At 40.5% G+C, this 27727-nt stretch overlaps 1 protein-coding gene across 1 annotated transcript in view; it reads left to right on the forward strand.

Annotated features, from left to right (window-relative positions):
- Positions 1–15763, forward strand: part of lrrc52 (leucine rich repeat containing 52) — a 28903-nt gene extending 13140 nt beyond the window's left edge. The window contains exon 2 of the mRNA XM_008407313.2: positions 9506–15763. Within this exon, the coding sequence (XP_008405535.1) occupies positions 9506–9834 (329 nt within the window). The 3' untranslated portion in view covers positions 9835–15763. The remainder of the gene's footprint in view (positions 1–9505) is intronic.
- Positions 15764–27727: the final 11964 nt, after the last annotated feature.

The raw sequence follows: 27727 nt of genomic DNA on the forward strand, positions 1-27727 counted from the left end.
GAGTGTAAAAACTCAACTTCTGCGCAAGCAAAAGTGACTTTGGAAGACCATACCCAAAAGAGATTTGTCCTTGGGGACAATTTGGCCAATCTCAAAGAAGAAACTTCCCCGGCTGGGGAAGTTGTTGATGAAAAAGAGACTGCTATTATTAATTATATTATTTTTCCCCATTTCATACCGTTTCTGAACGGTATGAAATTAAATAAAATTATAATAACATGGTTATTAATATTGTTATTATTGCTATCGTTTTTAATAATTATAATAGTACTATTATGATTAACAGCAATAACATTAAATTATAATAGAGTATTATTGCTATTGTTTTTAATAATAGTACTATTATTAATAGTAAGAGCAGGAGTTTCTTAAAGAGAAGGAAGCCCGATTTCAAGGTGCTTAATTATGATGTCAGATTTCTTTTAAGTCATATTTGATATATGCACAACACTTTTTATAACAACTGAAGTTAACATTGTCATTGATTGTGCTATGAAATGAGACTGAGTCTGCAAAAATACTTAATACTGTATTAAGTATTAAGTACTTAATACATTATGTACAAAAATACAAAAAGTACATTTAAAATACAAAAAGGTAATTTTGTATTTGAAGAATACTTACAGACATATAAACACATAGACTCTGCTTGTGTTTACCTTGTATGCACCAGTTACTTTAAAGCTCTGTTTATTCTCTCCGTTAGCGGTTGCTTGCGCTGTCAGTATCTTGCTGCGTCTGTAGCTCAGTAAGATGCTTTCTGTGTATTTTCCTCTTATCGCTGCTGTTTAATTCCTGCAGAACTATTTTTATCCTAATAGCCCCTGGCACTGATGGTGTCACTGAGCCGCAGGGCTTTGTGCACTCTCAGCGGCAGGCTTCGCCACACTTTCCGCCCGGCTTGGCCACAGTCCTTGTTGCATGCCGACGTCGGGACAGCGAGGGTCTTCGTCACAAAAACAAAACCTCAACTGCAGCCTGCTTCCTGTCCTCCTCGATAATAACGCGACAGTTTTCTCCATGCTTGCGCAGATTTATTAATTTGCTTGCAAATGTTAAAGTTTTCTCCACCCACATCTCACGACGCTTCCCGACCCGGGCGCATGCTGCAGGGTTTTCCAGGATGCAGGTTAAGCTGAGGATGTGTGGAAACTGCAGTGCAGTAAGCATGCAGAAGCTGCAGATTTTTTTTCTTTTTTGGAGGCAGCAGTTACTTTCCTAAGAGGAATTAGACTGCAAGTTCCTGCTACTCTGCAGCAACAAGGRGGGGGGGGKGRGGGGGGGGGGATGCTCTTGTACATCTTTAAATCTCTGTCTGCTGTCTTTTTCTCCCTAACCTGAAAACATCTGGTAGTTTGCTCCTGGGGTGTCTGTGTCTTTTTACAGCATTACAAAGTGCTGCGTATGCAGAGACCTAAAAGATGTCCTAATGAGCTGCAAGATGGTGGTGAAATTCAGCAACACGTGGAAGAGTTGCCGTCCCGACAAAGCGAACAGTTTAGAAAAATAGAAATACAATGATTCCATTGAAACAGATCCATCAATTTTTGATTTGTGGTTATGATAAATTTTTGAGACGCAAACTCAAAACAGTTGTTTACCGATTTATGACTGAATTAAACATCTTGTTGATAATAACAGCATTTATGCAGTGAGTTAATACAAAAAACAACCTCTAAACAGAAAATGCATCATACCTGAGTGAAAGCTCAGTTAGCTAGAAACATTTTTTTTAATGTTTCAAAGGAAGCAGATAAGATTTAAGAAACCTATAGAAACGCAGCAGAAATTTTTCATTGAGGCATTTTCTGCTGCTCATTCTGACTGATACCTTTATACAGGAAGTGAGACTCCAGCAAATATCAGAAATATTAACGTACGACTGCAACGATTGCTCTGCTTTATCCTTTTGAAGACTTTAAATGGAAGATTAAGTGCAGCAATTTCAACTTTTTCTTAAGACCATGTTATGGCAATTTAATGTAGCTTAAAAAAAAGGGTCAACTTTGGTCGCAACTTTTTGTAAAAGGTGCCCTAAAATCCGTCGTTTTAGTCCACAGTACTCACAAAAAGACATTGCGAAGTGTTATTGTACCACAGATTTTATTATGTACTGTTGTAGGGTGAGAGTGCCAACGACTTCAAACTGCTTTTATTTTTTTTGCAACATTATAATTCAACCATATCAATGTAAAATCCACAGCTCGTATTGTTATTAATTGTAGGTGATTTCAGATGGTCTGTTTGCAGTAGTTTGTGGGGAAAGAGGAAGTAAATCCTTCATTCAAAGAAATATTTTCATAATTTATTTTAAAAGAATAACAGACCGGCCGTGGATCCTTCACAGATTTTTAAGAAACGAGGCGACGTTGCTCACGTGTGAGTTTAAAGCTCCTCTGGGCCGTTTCTCGTCTCTCAATCTTTATTTACTGATAATCTGGCAATGTGAAAAATTTAGATCATGTGTTTCAGATTGAGAAAATGAAAAAAAAATGTAAGTAATTATTAACTTTAAGGTGTGCCAATATTGTTAGAAGCAATGTCTACCTGACTGCATTCAGTAATATTCCTGTCAGAGGATTGCTTATTTTGCTGTTGTTTATTTACCTCTTTGCCGTGGTGCGTTCACTGACCATGCAGACCGGTCCGACATGGTGACTGCACTCAAAATCCAAAGGATCAGCCAGAAAACTCTGCGTGACACACAGATTTCGAGCTCATCTGTTTCAGCCCGAAAAGACGAACATATAGAACAAAAAAAGGACAAATCAAAATTTTTATATTCAGCACATTTAATATTTCACAAAGTTCTGCTTCTAGATCGAAATATCTGTCTAAAAACTAAATGTTTTCTGCTCAGTTGAACAGAGATCCATACGATAATGACGCATTTCTGAGAATGGCATTTTTACAACTTTGACCGTGTGAATTCCTGTATCCTAAACAAAGGATTTTTCAGAGAAGACTCGTGGGACTTTTGGTAGTTGGTTGGGGTGCATATGAAAAAGTGCATATGAGCATGAATTACTGAAGACAAGACTCAGCAGAAAAAGTGAGCACTGTGGAAAAACAGAGGCAAACTGAAAATGTCAAGGGCATTGTGCCAGAATAACGTCTGAGTGGTCTGAGTGATGGGACGTGCGACAAAGAAACAGACGGTGAAAAATGCCGAAGCGGAGGGTGAATCATCCTGACTGCCACCTTTTCCTGTGTTCTCCGGTAATACGCACATTATTTTCTCTTATCTCTGATTATAGCAATCAGTCATGAATTTTCTCTAAAACGTAGCCATGAATGTTAAGTAGAGACACAGTGTACGTATATGTGCAGGTTGACGTTTTTTGTTCCTCTGCTGGATTTCTTAAGCGAGCGAGCCAGAACTGCTGGAATCCAGCTTTATTTTTTATTTCATTTTTCTGCTTTATTCGCTGTTTGGGATAATTGTCATTTTATCTGACATGTTTGGAATCACTGAAAGCTTACAATGATGGGCTTTAAAGACTGAGGTTGTCCTTTTGTTTCCAAAATTACCCTGGGAGACCATTTTCTTTTGTATTTACTTTCAAGAAGAATGCAATGTCTGACGTCAATAACTCGGCACAGCACATGTAGCTAAATGCGTTTTATCAGCTGAACAGAACCAGGAAGTCACAAAAGTTGTTTTATGTGTTGCGATACTCAAGTTTCTGTACTCATTATTGTCAATATAAGCTCATTCCTTTGTGGTTAGCTTCTTAATTTATTCCAATGTTCCATTCTTTGTTCTATTGGGTTTAGTCTGCTTACTTCCTTTTGCTTACTTTGTATTTATCATTCAGTAAAACTTTCTGTTACTTTCTGCTGTTTTCAGGTTTCAACCGTCTGATCTGTGGGTTATAACATGGCATCATAAAATTTTTGTTTTGTTTTGTTTAAGAGAGGAGGCTGCAGAGACATAAATCGACAAATGTTGAACAAATGCTGAAAATGTTATGTTTGAAAGAGAGATCAGAGGAGGAAAAAAAACAAAAAAAACAGACCCAAATATCCGGAGGGAGATGTCTGTTAATACGTTCGTGTCTGCACATACAGGGTTTCCATATCCAGCTACAAAAAATTATGCTGTTTAAGTGATAACGCACAATCCTCACACCTACCTTGGAAGAAAGCCTGACAGGGTATTGAAACTGAAAGAATCGGCTAAACGGCTCAAACAGTCACTACATGTGACTCAGGCTTGTGGACGGACAGCCGTATGAGCCGAAGCACAGAGAGCCTCACAGGAATGAAAGTATGGAGACATGAAGGCCTTTGAATGCCAACTACCCCGGCAACCTGCGACGTATGTCACTTGACAGTGACCTTAAAGGCATCATTTTATTTGCTTTAGCGAGTGGTAACTGGGTGAATCCATTTTGATTTGGCTGTGAACCTGTGGTAGGTCTGTGTTTGTAAGTGGGTTCTCTCCTCTTGAGGTACCTTGAACGTGTTGACGCAGTAAGGACGTGTCCTGTTTCAGCTGCTCGACCATTCTTTGCTAGTCTTCAGTGACCAGACATGATGCCACAGCAACTTACGTCTGTGGGACACGAAGGCTGGTGTGATTGCGATCATCCTGAATGACTATTTTGGTAATGTTCTACCAGAACCAAACATTTCCTGGCCGTCTCCACCCTCTGGGTCGCCTTCGGCGTCCACTCTGCCTGCTCTTGACGCTTGTGGTGCTCAGTTGTCGGCCTCATCTCCCTTCCTTTTGCACATTTGAGTTTGTCTTTGTTTTTGCGCTTCAACATTTCCATATGCACTCATACAACACATCCAAGCATTTGCATTACACCACTGATACTGATGTCCACAACCCATTGTTGTTTTTAAAAAAATAAATATTCCTTTTTTTTAATGCACTTTAGCCCCTGCATGGTTTCCCGTTTTGTAATGACCTTGAGCCAGTCGTAACATTTATCAATTAGATTAATAAACGATGACAGGAAGTAAAAAACTGAAAAAATGACCTCTTATTCTCGAGCAGGACGGTTTCCAAGTTAAAAACAGATAAAGCGGTCCTCTGTTTTAAATTCTTTCTCGGTTTGGCGTTAGGCTCTGTGAACTTTCAAGGTAAGCGTTTGCCTCAGTTTCTTCAGAGACCGAGCTAAAGTAAAAACCAGCTTGGTGCGTTTTAGTCTCCTTTGAGCGAAAGGAGGTGTTGTGAAACATGAAGAGGAAGAAGATAACCACGTCGGTCAGGTCGCACACTGCCGTTGCCTGTCAGCAAATATCCTCATCTGAACTTTTACTGCAGACCAACCTCACTGTAATCTTAACACAAGCCTCATCACTAATCCCACAAAATGCCTTAAAATAAAGTTAAAAGCTTCCCCAGCAGCTTAAAGTGTTGTGAATGCTCTTGGTACATATATATTTTATTTAAAACCTGCACTGGGGACAATTGTCAGATAAACACAAACACGTCTCAGCCGCTGTGTTAAGGAGCAGAGGTCCGGCGCACACATGACATAAAAGCATTAGCAGGAGACGTTTGGCGAGACAAATCCTCGGGCGATTGCTGCGTCCGTATCGATCAAAAAAAAGCCTTATCAAAGCTTTGCAGGTGTGTTGTGGAAATTTCTACCCGGTGGGCTTATCGGACCACCGAGCTGGCTAATTTGTTACATTTAATCCTCACATCCTACGTAGCACCGATCTAATCATCATCATCATCATCATCATCATCATCATCATCATCATCATCAACATCATCATCATCATCATCAGATGGATCTTGTCTAGTCTCGGGTTATCTGAGGGGCTGTATCTGAATAACACAGATAGAGATTTGTAAAGTGTGGATGGGTTTAATTGTTTTGTCTGTTTCCTGCAGCTGCTGCTAAAGAAAAACAAAAAGCTACCAGGCCGGGTTGATTGACAAGTACAGATCCTATCCTGCTGCTCTTTGCTGCCGCTCCCTTCCTTGTCGTCGGGACTTTTATTGGTAGATAACTGCAGCTTAATTAAGATAATAAGGAAATCCATTCAGACTGCTGCCAAAAGAAAAGAGCAACAAAAAAAAAAAAACTTCCCTCTCCTTCTAAAATCAGACTCATCATTTGGCGCTTTGATTTAAAAGCATGTGGATGTAAATATTTTAAATCTGTGCACAAGTTAGCTTTTTTTTTTTTTTTTTTCTCTCCGTCTGACGGGATTCTCTGTTATTATCTCGGTCCCCACTCCTCCTGGACTTTCATCTTTAAAAGTGCTGCCGCTGTTCGTCCCTCTATCTCTTCTCCGTCATCTCTCTCATTGTTCTGAGCTGGAGGAAGGAGAGAAAAATCTGCCCTTTCTGGAGCGCACAAGCCAATTAAAGAGGCAAGGAGGAGCAGGGGAAGTAGCAGTGAAGATGGACTGATTGAAAACTGCGTTTCCTGCTTTCTTTCCTTTACTAGACGCGTGCAGAAGTCACTCTAATCGGCAAAAACTTGGCAGCTTTTCAAGCTCAGGACAAACCCTTTTTTTTAAAATTGTTAGTTTAAATTTAAAGTACAGTGGGGAATATTTTACCTATGATTCAATGTCTATTTTTTTTGTTGTTGTTTTCTTCTGTTTGAAAATGTCAAGAATAAAAGCTCAAACTCAAAGCAGAAGTGTGCAAAATATCGTTTTGGTGTCGATCCGATACCAAGTGAATACATCCCCACCGTCACTGATACCGATACTGAAACTGTGTATTTTTGTTCGATGTCTTATCAAACTCCTGATTGTTTATGTGTTTTTGTGGGGGGTTTTTTCCTCTTAAAATGAATTTGGAATATGGAGAAGTTTACATGTGTCTGCAAAAATACTTAAATAACACATTAAAACCATAAGCAGAGAAAACAGAAAAACTGAACTTTTGAAAAACAAACTATTTGTGTCCTTCTTTATCATTTGAGAACAAATAAAAGCAAAATCTATTTTTTTTGGTGGAGTTGAGAAACTACAATACCTAAAGAAAAAAAAAAAAGAAAATTCAAGAGGGAATCTGAAACTAAAGCATAGATCCTATAGTGATACCAACTTAATATCGATTTTATTTATGCTTTGGATCGAGCCGCCCATTTCTAATGCAAATTATCTTCGCCTTCCTATAGTGTGAATTTTTGCCTCTTTAGATTTATTCCCAGATTTATCACTCTTTTTTGTGGTTTTTCTTTCTTCAGCATAGACGTAATAGAAACCATAGACAGAGTTGCGGTGGGATAACTCACCTGTGAATAGCTCCGTAACGCACGCGTCATTATTTCATTTCGTTACTTTTAGTAAATGCCTTGTTAGCTTGCCTGTCGTGCAGGAGCAGTAGACCTCAGTCGAGGAACAATCTGTGGAGGGCAGGAGGAAAAAAAGCTCCAAATAAGACCACATTTCAAAAAGACGAAACTAAGCATTAACGGTACTCAGTTTAACATCACAAACCGAACTGCTCAGTTTCCTGTTATTTTAGTGGACATACATAGGAATCCATGCTGAAATAATCTATCAGTGTCTTAAAGATAAAAAACTCTGCATGCCCTTTAAAAGGCTGAGTGTTGTTGATCGACATGAACCTTTGATGGCACCGCCGTGCGAGATCTCACAGCTTTTAAGCACATGTTTTGCAGCTGGGAGGAGAATTTGAGTTGGTGTTTGGTGCAATATGTTTTTTTTTGGAGAATTTTTCAAAATGCTTCCGTTTGGCTGGAGGGTTTTTCCCCCTCTCCTTTCCACGGTCTTTGTTAAGTTAAATTTTTTTTAGCTTCTGATGCCGAATTGTGTTACGGATGCAGAAAGGTTTTCCTTCTATGACTCACCCATGAAAGTCGTATTTGTCTGCAGCGCACAGCGGTGAACTCCTACTGCAGAGACCCTGAACGTCTTCTGCAGTCAAATTAGAAAGGTTTGTGATTTCCAGCTCCAGGAACGGCTGACCCAGAAAAGGTTCTCCGTCCTCCTGACCTCGTCTTGACCTTCGACTTTTAACTGTTGACTGAGAAATCTCTCAGACTCATTACAAGTTCACGAGGCGACGTTGTCGTTTTTGCTTGTTTGCAGAGTCAAACAAGAACCTACTAAGGGAATTTAATTGCAGCTTTTTATAGTAACGTTTTGTAAATGTGTCCAAATACAAACCTTAAAAAAAAAAGAGGTTTGTGTTTGAGCAAAACATACTGGTAGGTTTGAGTGTCCTGTCCTAAATCTAATTGTTTTGAGAGTCCAGATACTCACCATCCAATCTGACTGAGAATAAAACAGCTTGCAAAGGAGAACGGACAAAAATGTCGGTCTGTGGATGTGAAGGTGCCTTAGGGAAAGTAGCTGTAATCTCTTTTTACAGACAAAAATAACACCCAAAAACGAGAGATCTGCTTTTATGTAACATGCAATTATGTGTTGCATGGCGATTTTTAGTGATGAATCTTGAAGCAGAATGACACACAGTTTCTTGGATGGAGTGGGCAGCTCAGCTGTGAAAGGCATCGCCATCATCCAGAGCAAAGACCATCAATGCTGCTATAATTCTTCTGCTTGTGAAAAGTGGGAAACTTGAGTTATAAAAAGAATCCAGTTTCTGTCTCAGTTTAGAAAGCAAAGAGCTAAACGTTTACCTGTCGCCCTCGAAATGCTTTGCATGCAAGTCAGTGAGGATGCTGTCACAAAAGTTAAGGGGCTAAAGTGCAATTTTGCATATCCTGCTACCCAAATATTTGTACTTCAATCAGTTCAAACAAAAAAATGTTTCCCATTTGATTTATTTCAGTAGTAAATGATGAGCAAAGTCTTTACAACAGCAGAACGGCGTCGTCGGCGTAAAGACGTATTGACTCCGGCATGCTGATCGGTTTCTCCTGATAAGCTCTTCAGAAACTCTTTTAATCTCATAAGCCTGTTTGTCTGGCTGCTGTAACCTTTACGCGCCCAGCGCCATCCCCTCCACCTCCAAATGAACTCTTCACCATGCGCAGTGTTTTGTTCGTGCCAACAATTCTGCGTCTTTTGTGTGGTCAGCCGTCAGTCAGGCCGATTATCATATTCCTCATTACGAGGGCAGAATGTCTTGTCAGAGAAAACATTTGTCTCCTTGTCTCTCCGCAGCGGCGGAGTCATTTGTTGGTGTTTATTGTCGGACGAGTGAGGGAGGGCTGGTGTCACCTTTCCTTGAATGCATGCGTCGGTGTGTGCGGCATAGTAATGTCTCGGCGTCCTGCACGCCAAAGACTTTTTTTTTTTCTTTCTTATTATTATTACTCAGAGGAAAAATGTTAGCGTCTTTTGGGATCCTTTATCACGAAGGTTATCGACGCCTTGTCGAAGGCTGCGTCTGTGTGGACGTTATTGATGGTCGCCCGGCGTTTCCTCCAAAGCAATTACTTTTTTTTGTTGTTGTCCTTTTTGTTTCCCCCTTTTCTGACACTCTGCCCTTCATCCTCCACCGTATGCACTCATTATCCTCAGCCCTGACGTCCTTTCATGCGATGTCCCTCCTAATTAATTCCCCCCATCTCACCTCCACTTCCAGATGAAGGCCAGACGATTTGCTACAACCCTCCGGAGCTGGCGGGCCAGCGGTTGGCGGAGGTCGGCATGCAGCTGCGGGCGGACTGCCACCAGGGCCTGGGCTACTGGGACTACCTCTTCTTCATCGTCATCGGCTTCGTCATCTTCTCGGCCGGCACTGTGTCGGCCTGGGTGATGGGCGTGCTCATGGTGCTGTACGAGCGCTACAGCAAGCGGAAGAGCGAGGAGCTGGACAGCGAGGACGAGGACGAGAGGGGGCCGACGAACGGGAGCGGCGGAGGAGGGAACCAGGGGAACGGGGACCTGAGCAAACCCAACATGCAGGTGTGACGGGCCGCTGCGGGGAGGCGTCCGGAAACGTTGCGTGAAGGGAAGACGGACAAGAAAACGGAGGAGGGACGAACCTCCGCCGTGAAACTGAGATCTGCTTGTCTCTTCATGTTGCAGATTTAGATATCGCAAATGCTCTTTAACGTAACGAAAAGCGTGTGTTTAAGCGTGTGTGTGCGTGTGTGTGTGTGTGTGTGTGTGTGTGTGTGAGAGAGAGAGAAACAATCAGAGACAGCAATAAGGATGCCTTTGAGCTATGAGAACAGATTGACCTCTGAGTTTATTGAGAGCAATAACCCTGCACATACAACCACAAGTTCCTCCATACGATGTAAAGTGCTCTTTACCAACACCTTGTGTGAGTGGCACATTCAAGCACACACGTACACTTCATTCACAAAATAAAGGTAAAATGGGGGGAGGTTCACAAAAAAAGAAGAAAAAAAAGACCGATGCCTTAAATCTGCCACAGTGGAAACAGGGAAACTTGTGTATATCAGTGTTTAAACGGTATCTTCACTTGAAATAGTCAATGTTAGCCGTTTCTGTGGTCAGGACGAAAACTGTCCACATAGAGCAAAAACTCATTTTGGTGGTTACATAATTAAATAGATAGAAAACACAGTAGGCTGATTGTACGTAAAACAAGTGACTCACAACTCACTGAAACACAAACAACACGCGTTGACTTTTGGACCTGCTGTCCAAAAGTCAACGCATTCTGCTCTTTACTTGAGGCTGCTGAGATCGAAGCGCCATTGGAAAGTCTCCGTGGGGATCTTCGAAATATTTCAAACTGTAAATCTTTCATGGGAAATCACCAGGATGAACTGGAAATGGGGGTTCATTTAAGGAAACCACATCGTATACGGGCATGAATATATATTTTTTTGTAACTAAATTCCATTTCCCATGAAATGTTTCTAAGTTTGATAATCGATGGAGTTTTGAGTCGATATTTCTCATGTCAAACAGGCACTTTGTTCAGTTTTTTTTTTGTGTTCTTTTACAAGTACTATTGGAGATTATCTGCTTAATTGGTTCTGTAACCTTTTTGACTGACAGCTGGTTAGAGGCAAAAAACCCCAACAAAACAACAACAAGCAACTGATGCAGTCTTCACACACGAGGGATATTAGCAGAATTAACTGTGTGACATTTTTTTGAATGTAAAAACATCTTGGACTCTAAAAAGCTTTGCCGGTTTCTAACAAAGCAGCTTGACACCACTTAAAAACTTCGCTTTGGGCTGATCTTCCAATGTGCTTGAGCTTCGTAGAGTGAAGCTTCAGTGCTCTTCACAGCTAGGCGTGATTACAGGCTCCCGCTTGTTGCCGAGTTTCGAGAAATGTAGGCTTAAGGCGTCACAAATTGTACGTGACTTGAACATGTCACCTTGTTTGAGCTGAACATTATAAAAATCTTAATCTGGCTCCTGCGGGACTTGCTAATGCAGCAGAATTACGACAGATGCAAGAGCAACACCCCGGCAAGTTTTGAGTGTTAGTCTGAATGGTTTAGAGTAAACAGGACAGCGTTGGTTGCAGCAGCAGTAACACTACACCGTTTTCATTTAACAATAACAGAACGCTGGTTTCTTCTCACAAGATTTTCTTTTGCAATGAAAGATTTTGTCTAAAATGTCCAACAATCCCACATTTGTAGACTTTGGTCCCTCACCTCATCTCTAGAGATTGTGCAAGTTGTTCAAGTCAGAGCTGCCAACATCTCAGCTGTCAGTAGGAATGGTAATAAAATCTCCTTAATTGGAAGGAGATGTCGGAGTCAGGCAGAGTCAGAAACAGGAGAAAACTCTGAATTGTGAGAGTTGGCAACACTGCAGGAAGCCGTGTCTCCGGTGCTTCAAGGGTTTCATTTGGCTGTTTTGTGGCAGGCTTATATGGTGCATTCGATTTGTACTCAGATGCTGGAATCTTATAACTCCAAATTAGCACTCCAAGAACATGTTCAATAAATAGGCCGTGCATATAAATCTAATTGAAAGTTACATTAATATAGTAGATATCAGCGTTCCCTTGTCAGGGACCAAAGGCAGCCGCAAATAGTTCAGCTCCAGGAATAGTTGAGACCCCCTCTGGAAACGCTTGGCTATTTTCACAGTTCAACACTAAATATATCTCATTATGCATTAATGTGTACAGGGGAAACCGTTTTAGCACTACCACAGAAGCTAACATCTACAGCAGTCTTCCTTATTTCAGCTTTCTGGAGTACAGCCAATCAGCAACAGGGAAAGTAAATGCAGCCCCCCTCCATTGGCTGCTTTGCAAACGGCAGCCAATAGCATGTCAAGTAGCACTGCACCAGGTTCCCAAACTGCAATTTCCTTTCAAATGTTTAAGATGTGCACCACAAAAAAAAAAAAGAAAAAACCAAGTTTCTGTGAATAACTTTGAGTTTGATGATTCCTTATTGACTTAAATCCATATAACAATATATGAGACTGTAATAAGTACACAATATTCCAGTCCAGGATTGTCCAGTCCACATTTGCGTTATTCTGCATATCTGCTTCTAAACCAACCCTAAATATTGAAGATTTTAAACTATGGGCGATCAGATGCAGCCCAGACTTGTCGGCACAACTTTTTAAAAGTCTGTTAGCTCTGATAGAAAAACGTGAAGCAGATTAATATTAAAAATATTTCTGAACTGCTTAAAAACCTTTTGTATCTTGTCTCTGTCAAATATTCTATTTTCTAGTGAGTACCCAAACTGCTCCTGAGTAAATATTTTACATTTAGATGTAGGGTTCTACAGTGTTTCTCTTCAGTTCTTCTTCTGATGAGTGTTAGCATAAAAAAGCAAGTCTCAAACACAGATTCTTGTTGCTAAGCTGAAATTGTCCATTTCATTGCTATTATCAGTAGATCTGCTACTACATCCCTGCTTTAATGTTTACGTTTCAGAATGTGCTCCTGCTACATTTTGCTGCAGACAGTTCTTAGCACAGCAACAGCTAGCAAACCTGTCTTTGTTTTCCTACTGCTCGGCTCTGGGGTCAAGTCCAGAACCATTACTGATGCACAGCTCCTCGTTCCTGGACATATTTTCTGGTTTGGTGTCAATTTACTGCTCAAGCTTTGTCCCCTGTAAAGGCAGACAAAGTCTTCTTTTGGGGGCACAAAGTAATCCGGTAGCGTTTGTATTGGCTTTTCTTTAGGTTTCGCTGTGAAGCTAAAAATTCACCACAGTGCAGCAACCATATCTAAGACGCTGGAGTTATAGAAGTGGGACAGATTCATGGTGGCTGCACATGAAGATGGTAATAAGACGGATTTAATCAGTCAAGCACTTAATGAGGACTTTATGTGATGTGACTGGTCTTCTCTCCTGGTTAACCTCATGTTACACTGAACATACAAGGCTGAGAAAACGAATTTAATTCCTTTTAGTTTTTCTTTCAGTTTTTTTTTCTCATAAGCTTCAGACACATTTTATTGTTAAAGAAAGTGACTTTCTTTTTGGAAACAAAGGTGTTCATAGTTGGCATTTGTGCTTAGTTTTACTTCCTTATTGTTGAATCAGGGTTTTTTGCAGGTTTCACCATCTGTCTTGAACTTTTTGAGACCATTATGAATGAAATTTAAAACCCTCAACTCCACAGAAAAGTCCTAACTTCATCCAGCCAACGGGCGATAAATTTGCACTTACCCACGAGAAATGCAAAAAAAGCTAGTTAGCCGTGAATTAGCTGCTAACTAGCTTGTGGCAGCATCAACTGTCTTGAGTGACAGGCAATGAAAGATGTCAAAACATAGAACATACAAAATTACGACAAAATTTAAGACCTGTGACTAACATATTAAAGGCAAACGTATTGCTTAAAACTGAATTTAAGACATTTAAGGCCTTAATTTTAGATACATAAATTTAAGACTTTTGTGGATGTACGGACATCCGGTGAATCATCTCATCTTAACTGAGTCTAGTGAGACCTGCAGCAATGCTGGGCGTTCTGCTTGCTTCTTGTGTGACCTCTCTGGGTTGTCTGTGTGCTCTTGAAGTAATTTTGATAGGCCAGGGAAGATTCACCACTGTTTTATGTTTGGTTCTCATTTTGGCTCTGCGTTGTTCAGGACCCTTTAAAACGGCTTTCTAATGTCCTTCCCAGTAAGATTAATGTCCGCCACGTTACCATCATCAAGATCAAGGTATGATATTTTGCTTTTTGACATCTCTCAGCCTACTTCATGTTGTCAGACAGGTTCTACATAAGTGAATGTATTGGTTCTACAGATTTGACCATAATTAAGCCTGGGTGTTGTTTGTAAGCATTATCTTAATTGATCAAAGAATGGGTCACCAACTCATAGGAATGTGCTTGTTTTTTTTTTACCGTCATAATTTTTGTCCTTGTGGATCTGGAATGCGTAAGTGTGACAAAGAAAAAGCAAAAACAGAAAAAAAAAATGTAGCAAAATACGTGTAAGCAACAACATTCAAGGTCACCGCGGAGCACCGAAAGTGGAGTGTTTGTTGGCGCGCGCGCAACTGGGCCTGTTTAATTGGGTCAGCGCGATCACAAAGCAGCATGGGTGACTGATGTACGGACGGAAGACGATCAAAAGCCCCTTCTCTTCCACTCCGCGTCGCCTCCAGCCCGTCCGTCACGGGTAGGAGTTCGGAGATGATAAACGGCAAACTTCCCGATGGAGATGGGCGGGGAGAAGAGTGTCAGAAGTGTGGATTCTTTCCGCACGACACGCTGAGCCGTTTGAGAGATTGATAGGCTACATTATTGTCCTTTGCTGAGAACGTAAACGCTTAAAGGATAAATCTCAAGAGAGCTCGATGCGTGTGTCACCGAGTATCTGTGAACACACGCAGGTGTGTATTTATGGCTTCTGGCGGCATCTTTTGATGCTGATGCACATGAGTGGCTTCAGATTTATTTACAACGGTGGGTTAACTAATCATCAGGGTAACACACCTTATCCGACACAAAGTCAAGCACAGGAATCAGCTCACTGTCTGTTATACACACACACACATGCGCACACGCACACAGGCCAGCAGTCACACACATACACACACACACACACACATACACACACACACACACACATACACACACACACACACACACACACATCCAACACATGCAAAATGAAACTCAAGGGCATAGCTAAAGTCAGAGCCGCGGGCCCGAGAACATTAACACTCCTGTTTTGGTCTCTCTTGCCATGCATCACTTCATCCTCTTATCCTCCCCTCCATCTTCAATCTGACGCCATCATCAGCTTTAACACACACACACACACGCACACACTGAGACACACCTGGACTCATAATTTACCCCGGCTAAATCTTTACTCTGTCGTTATCAGATCGTTTTTGTCAAAGGGAGGCTTAAAGCGCCGTCCGTCCGTCTTATATTACCTCGCAATCATTTGGCGCAGAAGGGCACGACCTCTCAGCCGCAACATGCCGGTATTTATCAGAGGACAACAATACTTCCTGTCTGGAGAGCGTAACTATTTTCAGTTTGATGCCGGCGACGGCTGTGCAGCGGACGGAGAGCGGCTGTTGCGTGCTGTAGGTCAGAAAGTGCGGCGGTGTGGCAGTGGAAGCGATTTGTAACTGGTGCTAACATGTCGCCGCACCGAACAGAGGACAGAGTAAAAATATTGCGGACGTTAAAAGACGAGGGTTTGTTCTTGTGGACGTGTAGAAAGTATGAAAATGAAAAAAGTATGAAACGATCCTCTGAGAAACATCTGTGGTAGATAAGCGATTTATAGAGAAACTCGTGGTTAAAAAGGTCTAGTTGAAGCGAGGTTCTCGGTAACAGGCATTTTCCCTCCAAAGCAGTTCTTTACTGGTTGGTTTACTTTTACAATCAGTCAATCAGGTTTATTTGCACAGCGACAAGGCAGTTAAAAGGTGCTTTACATCATGAAAATATCAAAACACCATAAACTCATCATCAAGTCAACAATTGTGAAACCAGTAACAGAGGTTACATTTTGTCCAGCGTCATCGTTAAAATCATCAATACACATGCAATACGTTGGTCAGTGTCGCCGTTGTTATGGGACGTCATTATAAACGTCTCACCCAGTAAATACTTTGTGGAGGATCACGGTGCAGGAAGACATTTTAATGTTAGGACTAATGAAGGACTAGAACCAGTTTATGACTGGGACCAGTTTGCAGGGCAAAAAAGGGAAAAAAATCCTAACTTTCATCTTACTTTGAGTAAAAAAGATGTAATTTCACAACAAGTTAGAAGAAAACTGAAGAAAAGACATGAAAGGCTAACAGCCAGACAGCTGTTGTTTTGGGTCACCTAGACAACTTAAAATAATATTTAAATGTGCTCCTCCATCCATCCATCCATCCATCCACATCCATCCATCCATCCATCCATCCATCCATCCATCCATCCATCCATCCATCCATCCATCCATCCATCCATCCATCCATCCATCCATCCATCCATCTTCTATAACGGCTTGTCTTTGCATGGTAGCAGGAGGGCTGGTATCTATTTCCAGCAGTCATTGAGCGAGAGGCAGAGGACGTCCTGGAGAGGTCACTACGTCGTATTGTTAGAGATTGATCTTGTATATTCTTACAATGGGTCGTTTGTAAGTCTGATCCTGTTTTCTCTGCCCAGCACCATCTGAGTTACTCCTAAAGTTACACGCTGCTGGAAGTATCTGCAGACCCAAAAAGGCTTAATCCGGTTCCGACGGCGTCGCAGGGGAAAAAGTAGGCGTGGGTTTTGTGTTTCAGGGTTTGCCTTGCATTTAAAACATTCCACTTTCAAAACCGCTAAAACTCTCCATCGTTCTGCAGCTCTCACGGTTCTCTGAATAAGATGAGTTTGGAGCAAAAGTCATTCACTCCCACCGCCCCTCCCTAACCTGTTTCTCAGCACTGCAGCCCAAGGCGTTTTTATGTTACCTTTTTACATGGAAAACAGCCATTTTCTCCATTTGCTGTTATTAAGTTTATGTTATTTTTTTAAAAAGTTAGCCTGTTGAAAATCTAGAGCAGTGAATCTGTTAAACACAGTGGATGTTTAATCCATATTTTTACTGTAGTCTTCCACCACTGTGTGCATCTGTTAATAAAATATAAAATAATTTAAAATGTCTTTGAAAATGACCTATCGTGTTACATCAGCAAATATTGACAGATATTCGCAGCAGACCAGTTACACCTTTTACCAGTCGTTCTGAAAACATCTCTGCTCACTGAAAAATGAACATTTTTCTACTTAGAGAAAGAAAAACATGGCTGACTGTCTTATTTAAATGAATATTTTGAGAATTAAGAGCACAGCTTTTGATGCTGAGGAATGAAAAAACAAAGTTGTTGCTCAGTCAGTCACTCATTGCTGAGGGTGTTGATCTTTGCCTGGATCCAAGGAAGTGATGAATGAGAGACGGGGGCTGCTTTCAAACCTCTCCCCTCCACTCGTAATCTCTTAACACATACTGTGTATGTGCGTGTGTGTGTGTGTGTGTGTGCGTGTGCAGGAGAAGATATCATTTCACCTGCTGTTTAGAACTCAGAGTGCTGTGATGGCTCGCTGCTAAAGCTGCAGATTTCATACATCCTTTAAGAGTCCTACTGTCCTCCCTGTAGGTGTGTGTGTGTGTGTGTGCGTGCGCGCGCGTGCGCGCGCGTGCGTGCGTGTGTGTGTGTGCGTGCGCGCGCGCGCGTGCGTGCGTGCGTGCGTGTGTGTGTGTGTGTGCTTATATGTGGGATTTCTGACACAGAATTTGACCTTCTGTACCTGCTGAAAAACAGTCTGTTATATGTTGTTGTTTTTTTTCTTCCCCCTGTCATTTCTTTGAGATTTTCCTTTAGTTTTGTACGTGATGAATCATGAGCAATAAAGAAGTTACCGAATAATTCTGGTTTCACTGAAGCTGAGTGTCTGGGGGCTTTAGAGGGACGAAAGAGGTTTGGTTAACTCCACGACTGGCTCACAACTGTGAAATGACTGTAACGTAGAAATAAGTGTTTGGCTAAACCAGTGCCTTGCAAAAAGTATTCATATCCTCTGAACTTTTCCGCATTGCTCCGAATTATTTCAGCAGGATTCTCATCGACAGACCAACAGCAGTGCATAATTGTAAAGTGAAAGGTAAAGGATACATGGTTTTACAAATAAAAATCTCAAAAAGTATGGCATGCTTTTGTATTAGCCTCTTTTGCACGGAAACAGACTTGAGCCATGTGTTAAGGCCTCAATGTTTACTAGGAGTTTCTGTTCTGGCCTGCTTTTTTTTTAATAGTCCTTTTATGAAACGCTAAAGAAAGTACTGGAGAGATTTGATTTTTTCTTTCCTCCACAATGTTCCCCATTTCACAACTTCTGGCTACTGCACACTGCCAGTCAGCTGGCCGCTCCACTTACAAGAATATCTCTTAAAAACTCCTCCTGGTTAGAAACTATGGGTCACAAATATAAAGGGCCATTCTGTGTGGATGTAAATTGGTTAACATTGTCAGGTGTACTCCCATCACCCTTTTGATGCATTTATTTAGTTACCGTGGCAACTAGGCTCCATTTTCACAATTGGTTTTGCTCCTCTTGTTGAATCTAAAAGTTCTGCTACGAACTGAAATTCCCACAAAATGAATCCAGAAGATCTTCAGACGACTATAAATGATCATCTGTGTTTTTAACATTCAGCATGAATTACCTATAAAGTAACACTGTGTTCAAAATACAGTTGGCAAACGCCTAGTGAGTTGTCTGTATCCATAGAATATGCACAACATGTTCATGATGCAATAACATCCTCAGGATGGTAATTTTGTCTTTTTGATTCATTTTAAATGAAATGACTCAAGTCATGACAAAAAGTAGCTTGAAACGACTCAAAAGGAATATGAATTTTGTTCATTTGACAAAATGTAAATGACTGAAATGAACGAAATTCAGTTTGAGTCATTTCAAATCAACAAAACTAACATGCTCTGGATGGTAATTTTGCCTTTTTGAGTCATTTGAACTGTGTCCAATAAAACTGTATGCGTACTGCTGCGTCCCTCCCCTTGCGCCTGTTCTCCTCCTCGCTCTGTGGATTATCAAAGGAGAAACTTAGGTGTGAATCCATGTGAGACAAAGCAAAAAAAACTAACAAAAACACAACTGTGACTCGTTTCATATCAACGAAAGGACTGTTCATTTGGGAATGTTGTAATGCAGAACTCATTGTGTTTAGCTGCAGCAAAACTTTATCACTTTTGCAACAAAGTCTCCATCCAGTTTTAATTCTTGACCCATGCCTTAATTTCTTCCTAAGCCTAACCCTCTGGGATGAAAGTCCAATTTTCTGAAAATTAAAGCAGAAGTATTACATTAAGATCCCATTTTAGCATTTATCATGCTGAGCTTATTAAATCATCATTGGTGCAGACGGAGCATCTGCGCAGCGTAATAATGTCACCAGTGAATAAATAAGAAGACATGGTTATCTTTTTACTGTTTTTTGTCGTTTTTTGTTCAAGATTAAAATGAACAGTCCTTAATATTCTTTTTTTTCCTACTTTTTTTTTATTATTTTGATAACTCAGAGCTATCTTTCAGGTAAGCAAAACTTTTATTTTGTTTGATATATGGTCTGCTCAAACAGGATACAAATTATCTCGGCTTTTTTAAAACTTTCCTGCAAAGTGACCCATAAACACATTCTGCCTGGTCATACACAGCTTACCCTGTCAGGGTCTTCTCATGGTAAGGATGATTTTTTTGTTTTTTGCAGTATTTTTTAATCATAAAAAAAAGATTTGGAGAAAAAAAAATAGATTTGGAGAAAAGAGAGAGTGAAAACTTGAACATTTCTTTCTTTTTCCCCGTCTAAACGAACTGTGACTTGAAAACCTTGGTACCTCACCAAACCGTGACTCATCTGTGTCGTTACACTCGTGGTTTTTACACATAATCCGCTGTTCGATATTAGCTTCAGTGTACACAGCTCCGCTGTTAGATATTAGTTTCAGTGTACACAACTCAGTCTCCTTCAATTGTGTCAGAGCAGTTTCAGGTTACAGCTGAGTCAAGCCAAACATCTCTGCTGCTGCTGCTTCACATTTAAAGCCTGAACTGCAGCTTCTCTGCTGATCTTTCTGACTGGCTCCTTTCACTACAACTACTGGGGGAAAAAAAATGTCTACACATCTCACTTCTGTAGACTTAACGACATGAATGAAATCAGAAATGAAGTCTTTTGGCTCACAACTCGAGGGTGACGCTAATTGTTTGCAACATTTTGTGTGTTTCTGCTGAACTTGCTGATTGGAGTTGATTTTCAAAGAAATCCATAAAAATAATAATAATTCAAGCTCCACTTCCTGTAAACTGGACACACTCTGACATACACAAACAGAGCTGACATATACGCACACATAGTGGGAACTGTGATGTTGTTAGCAACCAGCTGATGATTTAAATGAACATTTTTCATGAATATTTGCTCTCTCCTCTTCTTATCTGTCCTCACACCCCTCTCTTTCTCTCTCTCTCTGGCTAGTAGCAGCTCACCCCTCCACTTCTCCTCTGTCTCTTTCTTTCCACTCCCTCCTCCCCTGACACTGGTTGTTCTGCCAAGTGCTCAGTCGCTGCGCTAACACCACTGGCAGGGACTGAGCTCTAATCCATCACACAACCCCTGAAACTGCTGGATCTCCAAGCTCTGGCTCTCCTGAAAGCCTTTCCACGCAGGAAGAGGCTGCAGAATGGACCAGGCGAAACTAGGCAGGCAGGCCTACAGATGGACGCCAGGCAAACAATGTGGTGGGAAAAGTGTTTTGCCCTCGTAGACTTATTCTGTTTTTAAACGTTTTCCGATCACAGAAACGTGAAATTGGACAAACAAAACCAGAGTAAATCTAAAAAGCGGCTTTTAAATGACGATTTCATCCGTTAAGAAGAAAACAAAACAATCCCACTCTTCTTTGCAGAAATGATTTCAGCCACACTGGAGGGTTTTCATGCAGGAACAGCCTCTTTAAGGTCAAGTCACAGCATCACAATTTGATTTGAGTTCATTTCCAAAAACCTTCATTTTAGTTTTTTGAAGTTACTCAGAGTTGGACATGCTGGTTTGGTTTCTTATTATTGTCTTACTTCACAATCCAAGTGTGTCTGAGGTCAAAAGGACAAACTGATGATAGGATGCCCTCTGTCAGGATATCATGGTCATAGTTCCAACTAAAATCTAAAATCTTGTTGTTTTTTTGAAACACTGGTTAGTTTCATGAATGTTTTCAACAGGATATATTCTCATAAGTTACTGTGATCATCCAGATATCTTTTAGAAAGCATGAGTGAGGCCTTCAGGGCTTTCTACTGTATGTTGTTCTGGGTTGCTCTTTAGACAAACATTTTGAGTACTTTTGGTCGTTCCTGGGGAAGTTCACCACTGTCTCGTGTTTCTCTGTTGTGGTTCACTTTAGTCTCAGAAGTGACTGTCGTTGTTTTCCAGACACACAGAAGTCAATGTCTTGGTGTTATTGTAACCCGCTTCAAAGGTTTTTGTTTGAGAAATTCATGATTTTACAGGTCTGGCAGAAATTAGCCCTGCTAAGGAATGTAATCTCAAAAATGTGGTTAACAAGTGGGATAATTACTTTTCCCAATCGGGCCAGGTTAGTGTGGATAGCTTTTCTTCCCCCTTAATAAATGATTTTGTCATTTGAAAAATGCCTTTTGTATGTAACTCTGGTTATCTTTGTCTGAGATTAAAATGTGTTTCAATCCGTTAAGTGTGACGAAAAAGCAAAAAAACTGAAGAAATCTGTTTTTTTTTTGTTTTTTCTTGACATCAAGACATTTGCTGCACCAAAAACACAAATCACTTTGCGGTGTGTGTCCGGGAGTCTTTAAGTTGTCTTTAAGTTTGTGTTGTCTTTAACTTTATGCGTTCAATTTGATCCGACCCTTTCATTTTCCAGAGGGCAATTTCAGAGCAGGACCATGAAGCATAGAGTCCACCTAATGCAATAAGTCAATAAAACATCCCATTATCGCACAGACACTCTGCACAAAAACAGGAACATTTTCTCCTCCACCTGCAAATTGTTCCTTCTCCAACCGTTTCAACATTTTAACATTCTGGTTCACATCCCCTCATTTCAGATCTGATGACAGTGCTGGGGTGAGCAAAGTTACAGCACAGATAAATCCTTCTTTCCATTTATATTAAGTGGTGTAAACGACGTGTGGAATAATGTGCAGGAGAAGGTGAAACGTCCTGCATTGCGGTTAGCGTGACCCCACTTTATGATGGCACACATATACTTGCACTTACGAGCATTAAAGTCGAAAGTGGCATTTTGAGAGAAGAAAAGAAAGGAGTATATGGTTGTTGGGATAGTTTCCATGCAGTGATATTAAGATGAGCTTAGTGAATAAATGATTTGTCCATAAAAGAAAATACCTGTAAAGTATACCAGGTGGCCTACTTCCTGTTATCTATGCAGTTATCAGCTTTGTTGATGAGATCATTAGAGTCACAACAAGATTTTGTCACAGTAAAAACACAAATGACAAACATCAAGAAAATATTTTGTATATTAGTATTGTATAAGAGTATTGCTTTGAATTTTTGTGACACAGCAACATAAAGTGGTACAATATCGTGAAGTGGAAGCAAAATCATCCATGATTTTAACTTTTATTTTCTGAAAAGTGTGGCACGCATTTGTAATCAGCCTCCCTGAGTCAATACTTTGTAAGTGTTCCATTTGGAAAAGTCATTTGGAGAATATCTCCACTAGCTGTGCACATCTAGAGACAGAGATGTTTCAGTTTTTGCTCAAGTTTTCTCAGAGTAGATGGAGATGAATCTGGGAACGTAAATGTTTAAGACCAAATAATGTTATCAAGATATATTAAGTGACTGGCCAACGCAAAGTGGAGCATCTCTGCAAAAACACAACACTTTAAAAAGTATGTTGGCTTAGTTTTCAGTGCAGATATCTTATTACACTTAAAATACCACAAAACTAACTTAAGTTATTTTTCAGCAAGATATAAGAGACCTTCTTTTACATAAATAATTATTGAATATTGATTAAAAAAAAAAAAAAACTAGTTCCACTGGCAGATTATTTCACTCAGAACATGAGAAAATGTGAAGCAATCTGCCAGTGGAACAAGTTTGTTTTATTAATATTCAATAGTTATTTACTTAAAATAAGCTCCTATATGTTGCTGAAAAGTTACCTGTGAATTAGTTTTGTCATATTTCAAGTGTAACAAGATATCTGCACTGGAAACTAAACAAGAATACTTGGTGAGATTTTGCGTTTTTGCAGTGTATTTGTCAAATGAAAATTTGTAAAAACAAATAAATTAATTTTAAGAATTATTTCACTGCTTTACAGCACTGAAAAGAGTGAGCTTTGTGACATCTCCATCGGAGATTTCAAAGTGTCAACTGAGTTCTTGTTTATCTTGCAAAACTTCCCTTAATCTTACAAAATAAAACATGATCTTGTGAAAAAGGAGACAATCAGTTTTTACAGACTCACTAAGGTTTGAATATAAAACAAAACAACAAAATACGCGTGAAATAGTTTAAAGTTATTGGAGACACACTGCAGACTAAGGAAATCAAACGCCGTGGTGAACACTGAACCACCTCAGGGTTTCTGCTTGCCTCTAATCTTCTTAGTCTCTCATCTCTTTCTATTCTCATTCAAGCAAATCACTGACACTGCTTCCATCTGACTTGCACTTTTAGCTATTTAAAAATTCTCTAACTTTTGTTACGGTTTATCCTCTACTCTTATTTAAAACAGTAGTTCAGATTTGAACCAATAGTTGTGCTTTGGCACAACTATTGGTTGTTTTAACTGGTCTTGTTGTTTTAACTGGTCTTTTCTTGCTTTTCTGCAGTGATGTAAATCAACACTCTCCTCCTTGTCAGCAAGGTAGAGAGCTGATTGATTTAGCCGCTGCACCATCGCCTTGGCACTGGAACAGGGAGTGACTGGAGGAACACCGAACAGGAAACAATCCTGCAGCACTTCTCGAATGTGTACCCCTTTTTTTTAATGTTAATATCTCATCTTTTCACCTCTTAACATTTTTTATTTCTACAAATGCCTCTGGTGTGTTGTCTGACCACGATTTCCACTCTGCCTCCTTCCTTACTCGTGTTGCATCCTCCTTGTCTTTCTGCTCTACCTCGTGCAACCTCTTCTAAATTTCTTTTTCTTTTTTTTGGCAGGAACAGCAGTTTTATTATTGAATGTGACCTCTGCCAGGATGGGTCAGATACTGCGGTGGGGCCCATCTCCATTTGGAATTTAATGTAGGAATAAGTAGAAAAATAGGGACACAGCTGAGGAAGGTAGATAGGGTGACCATCCAATCAGAGAGCCCATCAATCTTGTGCACCCAGAAGGTGTGAGGGTTAAGCCGGGCAGCTGAAGGTATAAAGTATAACACCTCTCTGTCTGAGATTTTGAGACTTGAACCCTGGATGCTGCATCCCTGCTTGGTTAATCAGTTTAACTGACTTTCTGCTGAAGGACGGGAGACCAAACGTGGCACTCCAGAGCAACACAGTGCCACGTTTGGTCTCTGCTGCCATCTCAGAGGAGCCTCAATCGATCCTGACAACTCAGTGTGTCACCCGGTCAAGCTGGCAGAGGGAGGAAATAAAACAAGAAGCCAAAGCATCCTAGTCCTCTTCTCCCGCTGCTCCTGCTGCAACCAGTGTAAAAGTTGCAGACGATGTTACACCATTTTTTTTTAGATCATTTGGTATTTGATTTTTGGGACTCTCCGCTTTAGCCTGCTTGGAATTTATTTGTCTTGGCCAGGGCCAGATTTACAAGGATGTGGGGTCTGGGGCTGGAGCCAGTTTTGGTACCCTATCCACTAAGGACAAATTATGTTATGGATGCAAATTACAGTAATAGGTAGTCTTGTGCATCAGCAGGTGTGACTTGATGCACGGTAGGTTTAATGTGTCCCCCCCCAGTAACTCCATGTTGTTTCCAAAGAATTCGACTTGAATATTGCTTAGCTTCATAAACAATACCCCAAGCTATTTATGCATCTCATCTAATGTGGACCAATGAGTTTGTGTAAAACATTCATTCATTAAAAAGTTAAATAAACAAATAAACCCAAACCAATCTTGCCAAAACAAAAATTGTTGCCCTCTCTAAAGTCACATAAATGTCCAGTTACTTCTGCTAAAGTTTGCGGTTGTAACTTAACAAAATGGAAAAAAAAAAAAAAAGTTCAAAGGGTGTGAATACCTTCGGAAAGCTCTGTAATGTTCTTATTTTGAAATGCCATGCAGACAGCAAAATATGCAGGGGGCTAGTATGGATATCTGGGGGCTCGTCTGGGATTTAAACCTAAGATTTTTCTTAAGGTAAGCAATAATTATAATCTTCCAGTTCCATATAATATCAGGATTCATGTTTTGTTTTAATAATTAGACCAGAGAAGCCTGGAACAAAGATAGAGCCGTGATAGGAAGTGTCTCCAGGAAATGCTGACTTTCTGACCTCGACCTGCTGACCTCCTCTCTGACTCCAAATATCCCTGGAGAACTGAACTTCCTCGGAAAACGGAGTCTGAATTCTTATTTAGTGGATGAACAAAAGATGAGTACAGTTCAATCTTTAAAGAGACAAGAACTAACCAACAGAAAAGCGAAGTGAGAGGAAATACGTTTGTAAAACAAACACAGACTGAGCGATCCTGTGAGACAGAGCCGCTCAATCGACTGCGATGCAATCTCAAGGTGCTTTTCTTGCTTTGCATTTGGTGCGTGGTCAGGGTGGGGAGCCTGAATCTGTGCTGAGCTGCAGGAGAAGGTGAAAAAGGCAGATTAAACCTCAGAATAGCTGCTCAGTGTTCCTCTAATAGAGCTCGTCTTCCTCTGAGACTAATAGCTCATTACCACAGAACTGCCCCTGAGGACTGTCCCACCCCCCGCTTTTTGCCACCAGCTCCTAACCCCTTTCTCTAAACCCCCACATCTGCATCAACTGTTAATAACGTCAAAGTAAACATCACTCAGCCTTCTTTTTTTAATGTTACATTCACTCCCACAGTGAAATCCGCTGTTCAGTCCCACAGCTTTACTCTCCTCTACCTCTGTTCCCCGTCGTCCCCTCGCTGGGCGGCTCGTGTCGACACTTTTCCTGATTTGAAAGGCTTAGATGAGAATTCCCCACCTTAATCTCCTCTGTTTCCTTACTTAACCCTCCCAGGGGTTTCAGAGAGCTGCTCTGACCGGCACGCACCCACTGACGTGCTCAGAAACGACTGGATCACCATCATTCCCTTTAAATGTGCATTTAATGAGGTCTTGCGTCTTTTACTCTCCCGCTCTCGTTGCCTTTTCTTCCCCTCACCCTCTCCTTAGTCAGGAGCCATAATTGTCATTCTGGTCCTCGACTTTGGTGTCAGATCAAATCATCGGCAAAAAAAAATAAAAAATCTGCTGAGCTGCTGTCAGAACCTAGCCTGGCTGGATAATTATTTAAGTAGTGATGGTGGAAGCACTACGAGCAATATGGATTCAGCTCTTTATTAATCAAATAAATGGTGAGGATACACGTATGTAGGAAAAGAAGAAAGCAGAGGCTGTGTTTGTCGTTTGCCTTCTGAATGAGAAATTCTTTACACGCCTGCTGTTGAGATAAGAGATGTCATCATGAATTAGACGGCCTGCATGTGGGGGAGCATGCTTCATTAGGCTGGCTTGTGATCAGCTCCATCCCTTTAAGTATCGTCTCAAACGCTCCGTGTGGTTGGGCTTTGATTATTATTTTTTTTTTTTCCACTCATAAAAACCTACAAGAAAAAAAAAAGCGTGGAGTATATTTGCATTCAGTCCTTTTTAACTCTGATGCCCCTAAATAAAACATGTAATTAAGTGTTAGTGTATCTCTCATTAGTGTCAAACAGCATCGTGACGAGCAGCTCAGAAATAAAGTTGCAGAGAAGTTTAAATCAGAGAGTGGCTGGAAAATAACATTACAGCCATTCTTAGTTCATCATCTGAAAATGGCCGCCCACTTTCTAAACAAGTAAGAAAGCAAAGTTTGGAAAGGAAACCGGCTCCATTTCATTTGCAAACATTGTTACAGAAAGCATTAAAAGAGACCAAAATTAAACTTTATGATTAAGATGCAAGAAAACCAAACTGGGGAAAAAAAAAGCAGATACTGGTCCACCTTAGGGAAGCTGGTCCGAGTTGTGGAGCCAAATGAGGGATAAACCTGCTGCATTAGACTTTGGAGAGCTTCACCATGAATTGATGAGGAACATGAGGAACATGAGGAAAAAAAAACAGAAATACCAGAGCTGAAGTGGAATGGTTTAGCTCAAACAAAGCATGTCTTAAAGCGTTAAAACGGCCCAGTCAAAGTCCAGATTTAGAACAGCTAAGAATCTGTGTGGAAAATTGCTGGTCAACCTGAGCATCTAAGAAAAAAAAAAAAAGCAAACATTTCAGTCTCTAGATGAGCAAATTAGCTTTACAAAGTCTTGACGCTTTTTTACTATTTTAATTTGAAAGGTTTTTGAAAACCATGTATTTTTTCCTTTCACTTTGCAACTATGCACCCCTGTGTGTTGGTCTATTCTACTTAAAAAAGCTATAAAATACATTAAAAATTAGATAACATGAAAAACACCGAAATAAATAAATAAATAAATAAATAAATAAATAAATAAATAAATAAATAAATAAATAAAAACTTCAAGGGGTGTGTTAGAGGTTTTGTGTAGCTCTTTTTACTGTGACTTTATTGACCTCTCAGAAATGAATTCATGCATTTCAGGGAAAACACAAATAAATTCTCACATGCCCTTTCTCCCAGAAAGTGCTGGCTCAGCCCTTTGCCTTCCTGTCTATAGCTGCAG

This window comes from Poecilia reticulata, linkage group LG4 (genome assembly GCF_000633615.1).
Source record: "Poecilia reticulata strain Guanapo linkage group LG4, Guppy_female_1.0+MT, whole genome shotgun sequence".
NCBI lineage: Eukaryota > Metazoa > Chordata > Actinopteri > Cyprinodontiformes > Poeciliidae > Poecilia > Poecilia reticulata.